The sequence below is a fragment of the Gymnogyps californianus genome, chromosome 7 (assembly GCF_018139145.2).
Source record: "Gymnogyps californianus isolate 813 chromosome 7, ASM1813914v2, whole genome shotgun sequence".
NCBI classification, from domain to species: Eukaryota; Metazoa; Chordata; class Aves; order Accipitriformes; family Cathartidae; genus Gymnogyps; species Gymnogyps californianus.
In genome coordinates, this window is record NC_059477.1 from 14,995,363 (window position 1) to 15,015,214 (window position 19,852).

Genomic DNA, 19,852 nt, shown 5'->3' on the forward strand with positions numbered 1-19,852 from the left:
TGTTATATTAGAATAATTCAATTGCATGTCGAGTGTCACATTACAGTACTTGAAGAGGACAGCAGGTGTCTGAAGGAGAAAATAAACTTTTAATTTCAAATGAGAGGATGTGATAGTTTGAAAGAATATTTTAAAAGACTGCTTCTCAGGGCAGAGTTTAATTTTAACAATAAAATTTAATGAATGCTAGTGATAAGACTGTGCCTGCTCTAAACTTTTTTTTTTTTTTTTTGGCAGGCAAACCTGTACTGTTTCTTAGGAGACTTTTTTCACACTCCGTTCGATATAAAGATGTTTGCTATGTCTGAGTTCTTCACTCATAGCTTTTAATTTTCTGTGTACAAAATTACTGTCAGATGGTCATTTTGTCAAATTTTTAGACATGTAACTGTACATGATCAGAAGCAGGCTGTATGATGCTCTGACAGCTATCTCATATACTTTTAAAGATTGGAAAATATACAATGTCTTAACAGGATGCATGCATTATATGCCAAAAGCTTCATAGTCTGTCCACAGATAATTAAAAAAAATTATCACTTGACCCCAGACAAATGAGATGCTACCAGCCACAAAGATGTTTAATATGCTGCCATGTTATTAGATTTCTTATTAACCATTAACATTCTACAAATTAAATCTATTAATAGTGCATGACTTCATTGCCTTATTTGAAGTCTAGTTTCTCTATTCACTATCTTTGTTTTTTTAAAGAATATATATGAGATGATACAGACATGGGTTCTGTATCTGAATTTCCTCTGAATAGGTCTCCTAATTCTTTCTTATCCAAATACGCACATAGATAATAAAGTTCAACTTAATTTTTAAGTATAGGGTTATTACAATTTAGCTAGGTTAAACACAATTTTATCTCTAATTCTCCTCTTTCAAGAGAATCTTTAAATATTTTGTTAATATGCAAGATGCTCTCCTGTTTATTTGGATCTTCCTTTAAATAAGTGACAGAACTTGATACCAGTCTGGGATGTACTGGGAAGCAGAATGCAGTTGTAGGTGGAAAACCTCACTGTCTGAACTGTTGCCCTCCTAGTGACGTGGGAAACTGTCCAGCTGAAGCCTTCAGAGCCCATCACCTTTTGTGTGCTTCATGTTACGATAGTTTTAATGGATATCAACCCATCGCTCTTACCGTATGTGCTGACTGCATTCAGCCTCATCTGCACAGAATAAGTGCCTTTGGCACTGGGTATGGAAGGGGGAAAAACTATATTAGATACTCAATGCGATACTGTCAGCTGAGAATAACTCACAGGCAGGTTATAGAAGTGACAAATTGAGCCACTAAGACAGGCACATCAGAATTGGCTCTTGTAGGGCCAGCTTGACCCTAATGGGTTTCATGCTCAGAGCTATGTGAAAGGGGCTGTGCTACTTGCAGGTGCTATTCCAGTCTTGCCAGTAATCTGTCTTCCATGGAGCATGAACTACTAATGCCTTCCCTGACATTACATATGATCCAAAGCGTTTATTGCCTTAACTCAGCTGGTTATAGACTGGTTCCAGCAGAGTCAGTTAATGTTTGCACCAGGCTCTGCAGCACCGTGTAAAGTCAGAGCCAGTTTGGGCCAGGGCCAACTAAAAAGCCATCCTGGAACCTGAAGGATGGGGAAGTGGGTGCGCATGGCTGCCTGGCTCCACATGGGACTAGCTAGAACCTGACAAGGCCAGGGTTGAGTTGGTGCTAATAAATTATGCGTAGCCAAAACTGCCTGCGTGTAGTCTTCTCTACCCAGAGAATACTTAAGTGCTCTTCCCGGTTTCTTGCTCCTTTTAGTCCAAGGTGTATCAGCCTCGGTTATGCTGCAAGACAGGGAGTTGATAGAGCCTAAAGCACAGAGCCAAGTCAATGTGCACTGGAGTCTGCAAGTGTATGTGATCTATATTTTCATTATGTTGTAGCCTGGCGTCTATGGATTTGTGTCCAGAGGTGACGCCTGCGTAAGATACAGTTGGCTTTCAGTGATACAGTATGGTCAGTTGTAAGAGCCAAAGCTTTATTTTCTGCCATATGAAAATGATTCTGTTAGAGTTAAATGAACAAGCAAAAGCCTTAATAGCCTGAAACTCAGAGAATGTTAGCAAGCTTATTACCTTTTCATAGGTTTATTCGCCTTTTCTATTTTTTGCTTTCTCTTTGTTTTTCACAATGAAAACAGACAAGCCAGTTTTACCTCCTCACATCAGCACAAGCACAAGGTGGCAATATTTAAGTTCTGAACGATGTAAGGGAAGCATTCACATTGAGCGAAGCTCTCTTTATTGGAATAAGAGGGGAAAAAATTCCCTTGTGTTTGTTTTGTCTGTTTATTGTTTTTTCTTCTGTCATACTAAAAGTGCTGTTGTAACTGATCTCAGTCTTGTTCAAACAAAATATTTTAGAAGTGCTTAATTTTAATTATGGCAATAGTGCTGTTGACTTTAGGGGAAGCTTTATTGAGCTCTCGTTATATAATTTTATTTTTAGAAGTGCATCTCTCAATATGAATTTACAGTATTCCAGTGTGTTCTAATAAGGACTCCAGACATTGCTGGCTTTCAGCTTGCCTCATCTAGACTTATTTATTACTTACAACTTAATGTAATAAAGAAATTATTTAGACAATAATAAGTAGCACTACTTTTCAGCCTTTTCTGATTTGTGAATCCTTACGAGTGTGGATCCCTCGGGAAGCTATATATATGGAGATCATTAAGGGGCATATATGAATTTGCTTTTTCTTTTTTACCTTTTATGGACCCTTTAGAAGCCGTTCACACATTGCTTGTTTAGGGGTGGGTCAACAAGTTGAAAGTCACTAAACTGAAGTGTTAAACCTTTTGGGGGGTTTGGTTTGGGCTTTTCTGCTGGTTTTTTTGTCCATGAAGACTGGGAATAATTTCATTTTAACATATTTGTTCAACAAAACGTACTTTTCTCAGATTCATACTGATGAGATTTGAAAGAATATGTTCATGGGTATTTCCTTATCTTGTCCATAAATACCTTGATGCAGACATCACTCTTTCCTCATATCTTTGTTTTCATCTATAAGCTACAGGTTATAGATGGGGTCCTGCAAGGGCAGAAGTCTGATTGCGGGTGGCATTCTACAGAGGCAGGAGGGCCTGCCTGTGTGAAACAGGAAAAGGATCAGATCATAGTTCCTACATTTCTATCACCTGCTTGTTTTAATCAGACAAAAATTAATTGTTTACTTCTTAGTATGTTGTCTGTGGCCATAAATTGTAACTCTTCTCCTTTTAATTTTCGTGACAAATTTTCAAAGACTTTTTTCCTTTTTTTTTTTTTTTTTTAATAACATGACTTTTAAAGCTTTTTTATATTAGAAAGAGCTTAAAATCCATGTTTGTGGATTGTATGTGTACATATTCCTGGCATTGTGTGAACATTTTCTAGCAGCAGAGAATGTCTTTTAAACTAGTTTTTTGTTTGAAGAACATTCAGCTAATCCTCTGGCTACAAAATTCATCATGTTAAACTATTAAAACAGAATTTAAATATTTATGCTACTTGTTCATGAAGTGCAAATAGTGACCCTTCTCAGCAGGTGTCTCTAGTGAGATTATCCATATAAGAAACTGCTCCCTACTACAGTGGAATTCATAATAATAATGTGTGCGTTGATGAAAATGTTAACTACTTCCAGTGAAAGAACAGCCAAATGAAAGGAAGTAGTCTTCAACGTACTGTTTCTTGGGAGCTTTTGAAATGATCAGAGTTAATGGCTTGAGTTCTTACTATTTTATGTATCGGACACTCCATTTGTTTTGTTCCTTTTGTTTTGTGAGTATTTACCCTAATGGAGAGTAAATATTTTGAATGGTTGTGTGTGAATCTACTATGAATAATCAATGAAGACTTTTATATCTTAAGATTACAAATTGTCACTTGTATAAGTTTTTGTTTTCTGTTGCAGGTTGGGAACACCACAGTTGTCTGTTGTATTAAAAGCAGTTGTGTACACTTCTAATAAAACTTCTTGTGTTTCGATCTATATTCGCATGAGATGGGTGTGTGGGGGTTTCCCTTTAGTGATGTCTGTTTTCTTCAGATTTTACTTACAAGAGTTGAGTTAATAACTGACTGCTTTTACTTTTCAAAGGTACTGCAACAGCCACCTGCAGGTACTTGGCTTTATACCGAAAAAGGAGAGGAAGAAAAAGAATGATCCCATAGAAGAGGTAAAGGTCAGGCATCAGATGGATGCTATGGCCTTCAGTCTGACAGTGCCCACCCTGGCCTTGAAGATGCCCAATGGACTGGATGGGATGTCCCTCTCCCCTCCAGGGGCTAGGCTTCCTCTCCACTACCTGGAGGCAGAATTAGAAGACCCCTTTGCTTTCAATGAGGAGGATGATGACCTAAAGAAAGGGGCAACAGTGAGGAAAAAGTTGCAGAGCAAGTTGGCTCAAAACCGGCAGCGCCAGAGAGAGACAGAGATTTTAAAAGTTCGCCAAGAGCACTTTAGCCCCCTTCCTGCACCTTTGCAGCAGCAGCCTCTGCAGCAGCAGCACTCCCATCTGCCACCTTCATCAGCTTCGTTAAAGCCGACAGGGCTACCGCAGGGTGTAGTCTGCAAGTCACCTCAACCTCCGAACACCAGCCTACTAATGCAGGGAGTGGCACCCACCACGTACACTATAGCACAAGCCCGGCAGTTGTCTAACAAGAGACCTCTGCCTCTCCTGCCACCCGCTAGGGCTCCTGTCACGGACCCTCCAAGGACTGATCGGGTCCTCATGAAAGCCACAGCCTTCTCTCCGCACTCGTCCTGCATGAGCCGGCTACAGAGACTGGTGAAACTGTGCACTCGAAAACAGCAGCTGGACACTGATCTGTTTCCACATTTAGGTGGGTAGATAATAGATGCGCTGCCGCCTTATTTTTTACCCTGAAACCAAAAGACAAAAGGGGAATGTCTTCCTGGCCCTGTCCTGCATTCATGTGTGGTCCTTACAAAATAACCCTGAACTAGGTAATCTCTTAGTGTTTTCTGTAGCCCTGTTCTCTATGAAGGGAATGCCTGGACCTGTCACATATGGTTTATGGCATTTTGGTTGTTTATTCTTCTTAATGTTCTGTTAACCATTTGAGAAATCAAACTGAAGTGTAGAAAACATTGCTTGGATGATACAGACATTGTATAGGAGGTTTGCAACTCGAGTAGTAAAGGTGATGCCAGCTGTACCTACATGAGTGGACAAGGTTAGATTGAATGTTAGATACGTGACAAGTGCACTTTACAAAATGAGTGCAAGTAAAAGTTTGGAGATTTGGCCCATCCTTCTCTGCAGATCCAAATTGCCAGTTGACTTGACTGGGAAAATTGGAGTACAAGAAAATTTTTCTTGACTGGGCCTATTCGTGTACAGAATGTGGATGAACAAAAGCAAAAGACTACTGCAGGAGGGCAGCACCGTTACAGAAGGTAGTTGGAGGGTGGAGTCTTGTCCACATACCGGTGCAGGAATAGTCTCCTCCTTACTTATTATCTAGAAACCATAATAATCAATTGCTGCTTGTGAAAATGTGAGTAAATATAACCAACTTGCTGCTATGGTAGTAGTGCTCTATAAAGCTTTAAAAAGGCAGCTGACCTTGTGGCTTATTTGTCTGATTATGAATACAGACCTAGGTACACCTAGCTGTCCTTGTTATCTCCCTCACCCTCCAAAGTTACCTTACTTTTCTCCTTAGTTTTAGATTGTACTTTTCTTACAAGTAAAATACTGACAGGGAAAAGGGAAGCAGGAGTCGGTGTGTGATATTAGAGCAGGAATGCCATTTATGATAAAAAAAAAAAAGACTTCAAATACATCTGGACGTTCTTCATATAACATCTTATTTAATTGCAAACATCTGTAATTTTTGCTATTTCAATTAACCTTTTTTTAATTTGCTGTTAAGATCTGCCCTTTGGCACTCATGGGATAGCTTGGCTATTTGTTCAGAAGATAATTAGCATCCCATAGCATGTCTCCAAAGGACGTTGTTCTTCAGAAAACCGCTTTGATGGTCCTATATATATATAATGCAGGTCTTTTGAGGAATGGCAACTCCAGAGGCACTTCTGAGTGTCACAGACCCTAATAGCTTAGAAAGTGACCTGCGTTTTGAAAGACTGTAGAAAGATCACTTTCTGTGTTTAATGTTTTACATTCTCAAGTGGTGAAGAGAATACATTTTCCTAAAAAAGGCATAGTAAAAATACTATTAGACTTATAAATGTGCAGTTATGCAGATGCATAACTGTATGTGTCTGCAATTAGAACATTTTATATTTGGCAAAGTAACTGAATTCACATATTAATTATGTGAGAGTAGAAAATATATTTGTTATTTATTCATAATATGCCTTAATATTAAAGACTAGTTATGCTGGTTCAGAGAATTTCAGGATTTCTTTTTTATGATAGAGTAGCACTAGAGGTGACTGCACAGAATCTTTAAAAAGATACAGCCAGTTTTATGTGTACCTGCATCAGAGCCATGTAATTGGATATTAATGTAACTGCAGTCTTCAGCGTGAGTATAGCTGAATCTGGATTAGATTTTATTCCTTCATTTCTGCAGTGCCCATTAGAAGCAAAACAACGCAACTTCTGATTTTATTTTTAAACTTTGGGTAAATAATCTGTTACATGGCATCAATTGTGGACATCTTTATCCAATCATTAAGTTGTTTTTTCATTCCTTTATGGAAGGGGTGAGAGTAAAAAAACATTTAAGTTGAAAGTATAATTCTGGCATTTTATCAAACGTCTTAAGATATCTTAATTTAGGTCAAATGCATATCTTAAAAATAGGAATGAAGAATAGAATTTTCAGGATGCTGAAGTTCCTGAAAAATAGGGTTTCTGATATTTCTGGTTTATGTTGAAGTGTTGCTTCTAAATGATGAAGGCGCTCCTGATGACTGTATTCCAAGTGTGTGTGTGTGTGTGTAACTCTGAAAGTAGGTGACCAAGTACTGATGCATTTCCCAAATTCAAAGCATCTGACTTCAGAATCGTCTCAGATATAGTCGTTTAGTTTGTTTTTAGCAAAAATAAAGTGTTCCTTAACTCTATCCCAACTGCTGCACCGTTTTCAAGGAGCACACAAGAAAGTGAAAGAGTAATAATGCTGGCTTGTAAACGCAGCTATGGGATTTTATCCCACCTGCTGCAAGGAATTGGCAAGAATTCCACTGGATGTGGGGGAGAAAGTAGGAAAAACTGCAAAAGATGAAGCTCCAGATAAAATGTTCCACCTGATAACTTACTGGCCTCTCTTTCTGGCTGTCCTGTTCAACGATTGTGTTTAGCTTGACTAACTGAGGCTGCTGATGCATACAATAAGTTGATCCTACTGCATCATCATTAAGCGAAAGCATGCTGCTTAGTAAAAGTGCAGGAGTATTTGCATCTCTCCCTTTAGCTCTCTTTTCATGCTAATATATGCATTTGGCAGGCAATTACAGAGACTGAGCAGAGGAACATCCAGTGTAGCTGTGTATCTATCTCTGTCCATGCTGCTCGGTCTTATGGTTTTCCTATTCTCCCTGTGTTTTGGCACAGAGCAGGAGTCAGAATATAAACAGAAACAGAAGTGGCCTATTTAGATCCTATAGTATTAAAAATTACCCGGCAGTCAGTTCTTCGTGCAGGGACTTCTCTCTTACCTCGTCTCTAAAGATTCCATGTGCTTGGTACGAAAGCTGTCATATTTTTCTGTGGGTAACAAAGGTGGTGATTTTTCTTTCACTGATTATGGATAAAGAAGCCAATAAGGATTTTAAAAGGAAAACTCAAATTTGACAAAAATCAGTGCATGCTATTTGCACAGTGTAATGGAGATGTTACTGTGACTTTTCCTGTGTAATTGAGAATATTATATGATTTAATCAAACATAATTATGCTTGTGACGATAGTACATATTCATCTTTTGCGCCATAGGTTGCTCAGAGACTTATATGAGGTGGATACACTTTTCATCCAGCTTTCATGTTTTCAATTCCCTTAGGGCTGGATTGGTCTGAAGACAGTGGAGAAGAATTGGAGGATTCAGAGCAAACCTCCCCTTACCAGGTTGCGTGGTCTATCCGAGAAACCCTTGGCTATGAGAGACATGAGTGAGTATGATTCTTTAGTATTCGTGCTGGCCTTGATGGAATAAATTATGTAAATGTGAGCTTCACTTCAAGTGGAGTCAGTGGAACCTAAGCACTTGTTAGAGTGCTTTGCTGAAACAAAGGATTGTTTGAACTCATTTGTTTGTAAGAACTGAAACAGCTTGTTGCCTTCTGTCCCGGTTTCCACCTAACTTAGAGACCTTTGTGCAGTTTGCTATCAGAAGGATGCATCAGGAAAGAATTTAAGCTTATTTGCCTAAATTTAATTGAGTTTAGTGGGATTTATTCATGAACTTGTGTGCCTTGCTGAGTAGAGGTATTTCGTGAATGAGAACCAAATGAAGGGAGTTGCTATTGGTTTCTTGTCTTTCCTGCTATTTGTGAATAACTTTGTTAGTAAACTTGCTACATTTTACTCGTTAATCCTTATGGTAATTGTGCAGGATGTTATTTTAATGCGTTTTTTTAACGGGCCTGGCATTTCTTTTCATAATTAAGTGTTGAATAAACCTCGTCAAATAGTTGGGAGCATTGAAAGGAAGTGATGTGATTGAAGGGATAAGCAGAGGAGGTATTAGCTGCTGGTGCAGAAAGGCTTATGGTGTTGTGTTCTCCATATACTGCTACGTTATGAATCTGAACTTACAGCAGGATATGATAATATATGTCTATTAATGTAAATTTTAAGGTGCAAAGTTAAAGCAAAGCATCCCAACCATAGTATTGTAACAAAACTGAAGCACGTTGATAACAAAAGGAAATTGGGGTCTCAATAAAATTTGATTGTAGTTTCTGTAACGTGATTCACTATGCAACTGGACTTTTTGATACTACAACTCTCTCCCATTTGTTCAATTTTTAAATATCACAGTTAGAGTAATGATGTTAATGAAATGTTATTTTGTTGTTACATGGAAATTCTGGAACTTACCAGAACTTCTTACCATCTCTAGAGATTGTCCGCAAGGTGAACAACAAAGCTGTATCTCTGTCATCAGGACAGACACCAGGATACTAAATACTGAGAACCTTCTGAGAATCAAAGCTTAATAGCAGTGTGTAGACTTCCCTTTTTTAAAAGAAAGTTTTTTTTTCTGTTATGAATGACCATTGTTTTTTCGGGCATCAGCAGTTAGAAAGAGAGTGAGCTTTCACAAACGTTAGTTTTAACTTGAAAGGCAACTTTTAAATAAGCTGTTTTGGGAAAACATGAACAGACTTTTAGACTTCTAAATCATACATAATTTTCAAAGCAGATATATCTATTAAATAACTTCCCTTATGCTCTTCTCTCTTTGACATTTGATCTGGTTCTTCCATAGATCCCTATTTTTTTGTCAGCTTATAAAGGTCATCTCTGTGTGTTTTGTCTTTTATTTGTCTTAACTTCCTTTGGATTCTTCCTACTTTTTTCACATACTGAGAGAAAATAATATCTTGTCTTCACATTTTCTGTTCCATCCTAGCATTTTATGCATTTCAATTAAACACCGTCTTAACTATCCATAATGGATACATTTTTGTAGGGTACTTGCTGCTTTCGTACTTCCATCAGCGTGCCCAGTGTTAGCTCTTCAGTAACTTTCCTAATTTTGTTTATGGATACACATTGATACATTCACTTGATGTCAGCCTTCTAAAACTTTAATTCCTATTCTGCAAGCTTCTGTAGAGGTTTTTATTAGCTGAAATGTTTCACTTAGACGCTTGGCAGTGTGATCTGTCTGCTGCTGAAGATCAACTAGTTCAGGCTATTTCTTGGGTGATTTGATTTGTCAAAATGACTCTGTCTTGCTAATCTGGTGGCGCAGACTGGTGGCTCCTAACTGTTACGACCCGGACCGGACAGACCAGAGGGCCGTAGAGGTTCTGGGATTCCCCCGGGCTAAATTAAGGTGAAACGACACCAAACGATCACTTTGAACGCTTTATTCGAACAATCCAAACTGCGGAAGGCATAACAGTGGGCAGCGTGGGTTGCAGCAAAACGTTCACAAGAAGAGAGAAAAGAGAGGAATAAGGAAAAAAAGAAAAGAAAGAGGGGGGGAAAGAAAACAGATAAGTCACCACCCTTGGATCCCGCGATGTCGGCGACGAGCGTGGCAATCCTCCGGTGATGGGCGCGCGCCCGGCTCTTTGCAGTTGTGTCTTTTATAGTCTAAATCTCCGTCCACAGTCACGCCTCTTGAAGACTTATATGGGTTCATTCTAGACAGTTCTCAACATACATGGTAGTGTTCCAGAGGGTTCTTCACCTACTGAGCATGTGCGGCCCATTGGGGTGGTGGTCTTAGGGACTTTCCAAGGAGCTACAAGCCCCCTCCTCAGATAAGCTTTGTGTGGCCTCTGGCCATATGTGGTGGGTTACCAGGCTGGTTCTGCCAGAACACAGGACTGCACACCCTCCGGCACACCCCCTGTGTCCATGCCAGCCAACTTCCTGCTAATGGCCCTCTTCCTCATGCAGACCTCTACAATGTTTGAGACATTGACAGACATTAACTCTTTCAGTCCCTCACACCACCCCGTGGCTCAAACATTGTCCATACAATCCTCGTCCAGGGTGGCGACTTCACAGACAGCAGAAGGAGGAAACACAAGGTAAGAGTAACAAGAATAGGCAAAACAGGAACCCACAGCCCTAACATTATAACAATATTCAAAAGTTACTTTCCCTAACGTCTTCTTCGACCGTTGTGATCCGTACTTGACGAATAGATGTAATGGGGGATAGCAAGCGAGAGATCATACATCTGCCTATTGCAAGGCCCATTATCAAAAATAAAAATCCACACAGTATCATGAGACCAATGTTTACAAGCCATTTTCCCCAACCTGTAAGTCCCAGTGAGCCTGCAAGAGAGGTGAGCCAAGTTTTCGGATCCCAGCCGTTAAACCGATCCTTGGGCTGCATCGCTTGAAAAAGTTCTCCGGTTTTCTCTGTTACCTCTCTCATCTTCTCTCGCGCTTCTTCTATGGTGGTAGTTGCATTGTGTATGGTGAGACAGCATTCTCCATCGGTGAGATTTAACATTCCACATACACCTTGCTCCTTTAACAATAACATATCTAAAGCTAATCTGTTTTGCAAAGCCATTTTAGACACTTGTTGAACCTGTAAATTTGTTTCCCCGAAAGCATAACGGGTCCAATTGCTTAGGACGTGTACTTGCCAGGTCAGATTTTCTAAAACGAATTGGTGCCTTTTAAGGGTCACATATGGGGTAAATATATTCTCCAACATCAGAGATGTTGTCATGCCCCAGGTGTAATAATCAGGCACCTGAACTCCATGCACTGCCCACTCAGGTCGCGTCTTGGGTCCATCACTTTCCCGGCGCCTTCTGTTATGATGGGGCACTGAGAAATTGAACACTTTAGAAGGGCACATTGTTGGAACGCCGATGGTACAGCGTAAACCTGCCATTTCGTGTACATGCAGGTGTGAGTACATTTTCCCATTCGAACATGCCCAAAAGGTGCCCTGAGGGGATGGATATCTCATAGTGGAGCACGTTAATGGGTCATAGGATTTAGTTACTCCGATTCCTCCTTTCCACACAAGGTTCCACTTGGTTTCGTGGGTAAGTGTGACTCCACATCTTAATGCAGTTTTTCGACTGGTAATGGGCCCTTTACACCTGGGGTCTCTACGTTTAAATCCTGGTACCGGAAAACCCCAGCAAGTACACATATCCCGAATGAAAGTTCGCAATTCTGAGACATACCATGTTTCTATAGGGTCCCATGTTAACGATTCACAACCAATGGTCCGTGAACAGGTCATTAAGGGGGTGTTCTTATAGGGTAGGGGATCTATTTCCTGCGCATCAATTATATTGTCTGGATCAAGTAAAGCATGCTTAAGGGACCAAGCGTATTCATAGCGAGAACGATTCTGGTGGGCATAGCTACCCCATCTGCGAGGAATTTGAATACACCAACCTGGGGATAGCGGAACATTATATTCATGTTGTAGGGGTTCACCGTGAGGGGGAGGGTCCCACCAACGTACCAGATTACAAGGGATCTCCTCCTCCCGGGGACACCACTTCGAATTCAGTACAGACATGCAAGGGAGTTGCACTTCCTGGGGACATGCTGTCCAACCCTCTCGGGCTGCAAGGGTAGCACTCATAGTTCCTATGCAGAGCTGTTGCTTCCAGCATGTAGCCTTCCACATATCCCTCCAGGTCGTGTTAACTGGAAACTTATAGGCTACCGGAGAGGGTATGTAGTCAGCTTCCCACCCCAGAGAAGGTGCGTAGTCAATTCCCCACAAACATTGTTCCTTCCAGAGAGTATTCTGAATACACTTTTGGTTTAACATTTCTAATTTTGAATTTAACACTCGTGAGAGATTTAACCAAATAACGGCAAATTTGAGACCCTCTGACGCGGACGTAGGGAGGTCCACGCAAAACCCTTGGTCTGTCCGATTCCAGATTCGGACGAAACCAGTAATCAATTCCCATGCCAGGTTGGGTTGGTTATTCAGATTCCCCGTTGATTGAGACAAGATTATACATTCACAAAGTAAGAATATAAACTTTCCCCACACCATCTATTCCCTAATAAAGAACAGCAACGGGCCTAACAGGATCAGGCAAACAATGCAAAGAATGACCCGCTGAACAACTGAAACCCTAAGTCCCACGATGGGCTTCTGTCAACCTGTAATACATATATTAGAAAGACGGGATTATCCATCGGGTGTGAATGCGATGGTCTTTCCCGTGGGCGTCAGTAGCCACCCATGTGTAAAGATTCAGTGGGGTTTTTAGAGTGAGGGGTACTTCCCCTATAGTTGGCAGATCAGCCAAAACTGGCTGTCCCGGATAATGGAGGGGTTTTTCTGGGTCTTCATCTTCCCTTTTTCCCGGCAGTGAAGAGGGGGGTTTCGGACAGAAAGCAGTGAGTTTGGGACATCCGTTCTTTCCCCACCTGTTATTAACTTTTGCCACAGCGTCCGGGAGCCGTGCAGGCCACCCAGCACTGTGCAACTTGAGAGCATGTTTTAATAACCCATTCGTTCTTTCTACTATCCCGTTAGCCTGGGGATAGTAAGGGGTATGAAATGTCCATTGAACTCCTTCATCCTTTGCCCATTCTTGAACCACCCCGGCAGTGAAGTGGCTGCCATTGTCAGATTGGATAGATTTAGGTTTGGGTAGGTAACTGAACCATCGCTTTAACACTTTTACCGTATTTTCCCCGGTAGCTCGTGCCACTGCTTCGGCTTGAACAAGGCCGGAGACGACTTCTACCCCAACCAAAATATACTGTTTTCCCTCTGATTTTTTGAAAGGACCTATGTAATCTACTTGCCAAGTTTCCCAGAGACCCTTTCCGTCCCGTAAGTGGAGAGGGGGTCCTTGCAAGGGATGCCGCTCTAATCGGGTGCGGCACTGACTGCAAGCAGAAGTGATCGTGTTACACAGTTCCCGAGTTACAGGCCAGCCTCTGCTACCAGCCTCCCTGAAAAGATCTTTAACTCCTGAATGACCGCGTCTCACGTGTAACCACTCCAGCAGGCGCTCCCACTCTTTTTCTTCGGCTTCCACTGCCATTGGAGCTAAACGTGTCAGCGAATCTACCTGATTGTTCCAAATATGGGCTGGGTGATCCCCCCTCTGGTGTGCGGCTACCCATCCCACCAAGAAAGTCCCCTGTTTAGCAACCTCTAATATTTCCTCCCACCTTTCCCTCTGCCACACGGGTATGCGATTAACTTCCCATTGATTCTGTTCCCAGAAGGGGAGCCACTCGGTACATCCTTTGAATACAGCATATGAATCTGTGTAAATAAAAGTCGATTCTTTGTTCTCAGCTTCTCTTTTAATCACACTCCACACTGCCACCAACTCCCCCACCTGAGCACTTCCCTCCCCTTCCGTTATAATCCGCTCCCCCGAATCAACATGTAAGGCTACTGCCCGATATTTCCACACCTTTCCCTCCCTTTTTGAGGACGCATCAGTAAACCACACATTTTTCAAATGAGGTTCAAATGGAGGAGCTGGTTTTATAAGGGAAGGAGGGGTATCCTGGTTGGATTGGCTATCAGGTGGCTCCTGTATTTGGAGTACCTTAAGTGCCCCTTCTTCTACCCTTCGTGCATGACAATAGTGATCTAATTGCGCATACCATTTCCTGACTGTTTCTCGCTGTGCAACCCCCGCCGGGGGTGGGGTCCCAGCCAGCACTGGCTTCAGGACCTTAAAGGGCCCTCTCAAAATAATCGGTTGTTGCTTTGTGATTTTTTCAGCCTCCTGTAGGGCTAGATTAACTACAAAAAGACCCTTCTCCCAAATTGAATATCGTTTTTCAGCATCTTTGAAGCTTCTCGAGTAGAACCCGACAGGGCGAGTTGGTCCTTCAGGTCCACGCTGCCACATGTGTATTGATAGGCCGTGGATGGCAAAGCCCCACTCAATATGGAGTGGATCAGTCGGGTGTATTGGCCCTAAAGCCTGGTATACCCCAGCCTCAAAGATCAATAGTTTTAAGGCTTCCTCATGGACAGGGGTCCACTCCCAAGAGGTCCTTTTCCTCGTCAGGTCATATAAAGGTCGAGCTATAATAGAAAAGTCCGGAATATGTTTTCTCCAGAATACCAGTAGGCCTAAAGCGTGTTGAAGCTCCCTTTTGTTACCAGGTGCTTTCACTTGCTGGAGGGTAGTTAAGGTCTCTGAGGGAATGCACACTGTTCCTCCCTCCACCAGATGCCTAGAAATTTCACTTCAGGGGACGGGAGTTGTATTTTCCCTGTTGGAATCTGGAGTCCTAAATTTTCCAAATGGGTAATTATGTCTTCCTGAGTCCGTCCTACCATGGAAACATCAGGGCCACCGATTAGCACATCATCAATATACTGATATATTTTGACTCCTTCCCTGGGGGTAATTTGGGCAAGTTCCTGTGCTAAAGCATAATGGGCAATAGTCGGTGAATGACAATAGCCCTGGGGAAGGCGAGTGAATGTGTATTGTACACCTTCCCATGTGAAAGCAAAACGCTCTCTGTCTGAGTCCTGCAGGGGAACCATAAAGAACATATCTTTTACATCAATGGTTGCCAAAATCGGGTGTGCTTGTTCCTGGATGGTTGCGATTAGTTCTGCTATGTTTGGCACCGCGGCGGTTAAGGGGCCTGTATTGGCGTTTAGGTGCCGATAATCGACTGTTAGCCGCCATCTGCCGTCTGGCTTGCGGACAGGCCAAACGGGAGAATTATAGGGGGAATGTACAGGGATAATTATTCCCTTTTCTTTCAGGTCTGAAATCACAGGAGCAATCCCTTCTCTAGCTCCTAGAGGGAGAGGATAGGGTTTAACATTCACAACCTTAGACGGGGGTAATTCCGGCGCGGATTGTAACAGTCGCACCGTGACTGTCGGTAAACCAAACACCCACTCTTTTCCCTTCGAGTCCACCCAAGCACGCCCTCGGAGCAAATCAAGTCCCAAGATGTTCGTCGGCAACCTCCCCAATATCATCAAAACCTCTATCGGGGATTCGTCCCCAGGCAACCAGCATTTTACTCGAGCAGTCGATTGAGGTCTGGAATTTCCAAACACATCAGTAACCCAAATTCGCTTTTTATCCGCCACTATCCCGTAGCGGTTAGCCACGTCCTCCCGGAGAGCCGACATCTGGGCTCCGGTATCTACTAAAAAGGTGACTGGAGTTTTAAAGGGACCCAGGGGAAAGGTAATTAACAAGTCCCCTTTGTCGTTTTCTGTGAGCCTCCTTAAATAGATCCACCGGCCATCCCCGGCTCACCGACTGGGGACGGCGGAGGGGGTTTCCCGACTCCGGGACGCTCAGATCGATCAATGCAGTCTCCCGGGGGGGGGCGGATGGGATTATTGTTTCAGGTTCCCGGGATGGGAGAACAAAATCCTTGGGGTTTGAGGGAGATGGGGATTCCTTTATTTTGTCCCAGCTTTTCACCAAACTTTCCAGATTGGGGGTGGGTAACCCATCCATCACCTCCCTGGGAATCCCCTTTGAGATGCCTTCTGTCCATAAGACATATCTTTTACTATCAGGGGGCCGCGTCGGCTTCGGGGGTGCAGCTTTTATTCGCCCATTGCCTTCCACCCTCCTAAGGTCCGCCTTGGATTTTGTCTCTCCCTGGCCGGTAAATCCCATCCGTCTCCCGTAATTAATCAATTCTTGTGCCACCTCTCCCCATGTCGTCTCCGGGGGGGCTCCCCTTCTCTGGGGTCGAGGCGCCCTCAACCGATCTTGTAGTTGCACCGCATATAATTTCAAAGCATCAGGTAATCCTCTTATAAGGGGATGCAACCTGTCGGGGTCTGCCACATATTGCATGGGAGAGGGCTGTTGCGGAACCAATAACCGGTCATGCATCAACTGGAGGCACGCAGTTTTCTGTACACTTTCTAAAATGTGCCCCGCCGTAGGCGTTTTAATCGAGAAGGGGTCTCCCCTTTCCATGGGATCCAATCCACCCGCCCAGTATGCCACTCTTTGGGTCAGGGACCAGGGTTCTCTATTGTCATTTGTGGTTAGAAAAACTCCCGGACCCCAATATCCTCTCGCCTCGTCCTCACTCAGCAAGATACGGTCACCCCCGGTAAGAGACACTCTCCACACATACTCAGTTTCAGTTTCTCGGGGGCCCCGGGAATATTTCTCCTGAATTTTACCCAAATCAGTGGGAGAATAGGGAATGATACGAGTGGTAACTTGTTGGGGTCCTCCTTGACCACCATCCACAGTCCCAGTTTTAATTAAAGGTCGCATTACAGCTCCCTCCCCGAGGGAAAATATTTCTTTTATACGGTCTAGATCTTTAAGAGGGTATAACGGTTTTGGATTTTTCCCCTCGTCAGAATCGGCATCCGAATTTTCTACAACAACTGGGGAGCGGATTTCATCTAATTGTTCCCGCAATATTCGCTCCCGCTCCAAAGCTTCCGTCAAAGCGGTGTGCAGCCGTTGGTTAGTCACCCGCTCGGCGGTAAGCTGATCAGAGAGATGTCTTGTCTCATTTCCTAATTGCTCCTGCAGAGCCCCCACCAGATCTTGAAGGGATTTTATTGTCTCCCCTTCCACGTGTTGGGCCATGTGTTTATTCCGTTGTGCTGCCACCAGAGCTGCTCCTAAAACCGCACAAACTACTGCCTTCCCCTTTCCTTGTTTCAGTTTTCGTTCTTTAGCCAAGGTGGAAATTCTGTCGGCTACCGCTTGTGGATCGTGCCAATTATTGTGGGCCCAAGTCATACCAGAGAGAGAAGGTCGGGCGCTATAGCCCTCTAACCTCTCCAGGAGAGGGGTACAATCTACAATCGGTCCTCCCAGGGAGGCCATTATGAGTGTACAATTATAGGGACCAGATCCCGTACTAGTCCTCAGAGGACTGTCTCCCCTGGTGTATGACTCCTCTCAGAGAGGGGCTTTGGTAAAAGCCTAGTCCCAGTGATCGCTTTAGCACCAATGAGGGAATCCTGCCGACTACGCCAAATTTGTTACGACCCGGACCGGACAGACCAGAGGGCCGTAGAGGTTCTGGGATTCCCCCGGGCTAAATTAAGGTGAAACGACACCAAACGATCACTTTGAACGCTTTATTCGAACAATCCAAACTGCGGAAGGCATAACAGTGGGCAGCGTGGGTTGCAGCAAAACGTTCACAAGAAGAGAGAAAAGAGAGGAATAAGGAAAAAAAGAAAAGAAAGAGGGGGGGGAAAGAAAACAGATAAGTCACCACCCTTGGATCCCGCGATGTCGGCGACGAGCGTGGCAATCCTCCGGTGATGGGCGCGCGCCCGGCTCTTTGCAGTTGTGTCTTTTATAGTCTAAATCTCCGTCCACAGTCACGCCTCTTGAAGACTTATATGGGTTCATTCTAGACAGTTCTCAACATACATGGTAGTGTTCCAGAGGGTTCTTCACCTACTGAGCATGTGCGGCCCATTGGGGTGGTGGTCTTAGGGACTTTCCAAGGAGCTACAAGCCCCCTCCTCAGATAAGCTTTGTGTGGCCTCTGGCCATATGTGGTGGGTTACCAGGCTGGTTCTGCCAGAACACAGGACTGCACACCCTCCGGCACACCCCCTGTGTCCATGCCAGCCAACTTCCTGCTAATGGCCCTCTTCCTCATGCAGACCTCTACAATGTTTGAGACATTGACAGACATTAACTCTTTCAGTCCCTCACACTAACGTAGTCAGCCAATGACTTGTTATGGCTCTGAATTTTGGAGGCTAATTTTACCAGTGGAGATTGTTTCCCCAAACCTTTAGATTCTGAAATCACATACCTAAACTTACGGGAATTTACTTGCTGTTTTCATAGTAAAATTAAAGCTATTTTTTCTCTGTTCATTTGTGTCTGAGCTTGCGGTCCCTATGTGAAAGGAATAACTCCACCAGCTAACTGCATTCTGTCCTTTTCCATTTGACTCCATGGAAGACAGCAGGAGGGATGTTTCTCAGAACAGATTAGTAAAAGAAAGCAAACAGTTAATTTCTGCATTATTGGACAGCTTGTTTGCAGCATTTCTGGTTGTGTGATTGTGGGGGGAATCCTCTAACTTTCTGTTGAACTTCTTGTGTGGTACTCTAGCTGCTCTAAAACTCTCAAAAATTCACCAGATTGGTTTAAAATTAATGTCTTAACAGTAACAAATTTTTGAGTTCACTTGCCTTCTGACTTTTTAATCTGTAAAATTCATATTGTTGCAATCATCTGTGGAAACACAGGACAAATGTTTGCTTTTATTATTCTGTCCTGTAATTTTGAAAAATGGGATTCCTGTGGTTGCAGGATTCCAGGATGCCGCGCTTCGAGGCAGGCAGAAATGTCTGAGTTCAAATAGTAGCGCAGGAGTTGGCACTGGGCACAGTGCAGGCAAGGCGGCTGGCAGGGAAGGCTGCTGGGATGGGAGGAATTCCTCACGGGAGCAGCCATTCGGAGGGAAAGCAGGGCCTGTTCCCTGCTGCAGATTAGTGAAGCTTCCCCCCAGGTGGTTCGATTACTGGGTCTTGTAGCTTAGAAAGTACTGGAAAACAAAGTACTTTAAAACAAAGTAGTTTTTCACTTGCTATGCTGAAATATAGATAAAGTGAGTGTTTCAAGTAGCGAGTTTGAAAAGGGAGTGTGAGGACTGGAGTCCCTCCTCGTAGCAGCTCACTCAAAGGAGCAAATATCAACACTGTATTGTCAAAGTTGGATTTAATAACTCCCAATAACTAGAAGAACTGAAAGGAAGAAGGGAAGGTTCTTCAAATGCCTCCTTACAGAGGGTTTTGAAGTGCAGTTGCTGGGGTGTCTCGGAGTAGAGAGCATGTTCTCTCCTGGTTCCCTGATGGTGCCTGACTGCTCGTGCTACTGTTTTGCTCTTCCTTTCTGCTGCTCCGTGCTGCCTTTGTTTTCTTCATGAACACTCAGCAATAATTCCCCTGATGTTTACACATCACAATCTTAAAGGGAAGGGTTGGGAAGAAGCATTTTGGATTATCAAATAGTTTGCGTGCACTTTCAGAAATCTTTTAAAAAATGAAATGCCACACGTTAAGTTGAAGTTCAGAAGTTATATATGCAGCTTAAGAGAATAAACTAAATAGAAGTTGGTAAACTTGTTTATGAAGGGACAAGAATAAAAGTACCTTTCGGTTTCAGTACTTGCCTAGTGGAAAAAAAAAAGGAGTTGTTATTGTGGTATTTTTAGCTTTCTTTGA

At 43.0% G+C, this 19,852-nt stretch overlaps 2 protein-coding genes across 2 annotated transcripts in view; one reads left to right on the forward strand and one right to left on the reverse strand.

Moving 5' to 3' along the window:
- INO80D (INO80 complex subunit D) overlaps window positions 1-19,852 on the forward strand; it is a 32,988-nt gene that overhangs the window by 1,805 nt on the left and 11,331 nt on the right. The window contains exons 2-3 of the mRNA XM_050899888.1: window positions 4,128-4,876; window positions 8,031-8,139. Coding sequence (XP_050755845.1) covers window positions 4,128-4,876; window positions 8,031-8,139 — 858 coding nt within the window. The remainder of the gene's footprint in view (window positions 1-4,127; window positions 4,877-8,030; window positions 8,140-19,852) is intronic.
- LOC127018326 (uncharacterized) lies at window positions 10,054-18,322 on the reverse strand. The gene is made up of 2 exons (XM_050899902.1): window positions 17,878-18,322; window positions 10,054-12,813 (listed from the first exon to the last, which is right to left on the reverse strand). Exon 2 carries the CDS (start codon window positions 12,701-12,703, stop codon window positions 10,799-10,801), a length of 1,905 nt encoding a protein of 634 aa, XP_050755859.1. The 5' UTR covers window positions 12,704-12,813; window positions 17,878-18,322; the 3' UTR covers window positions 10,054-10,798.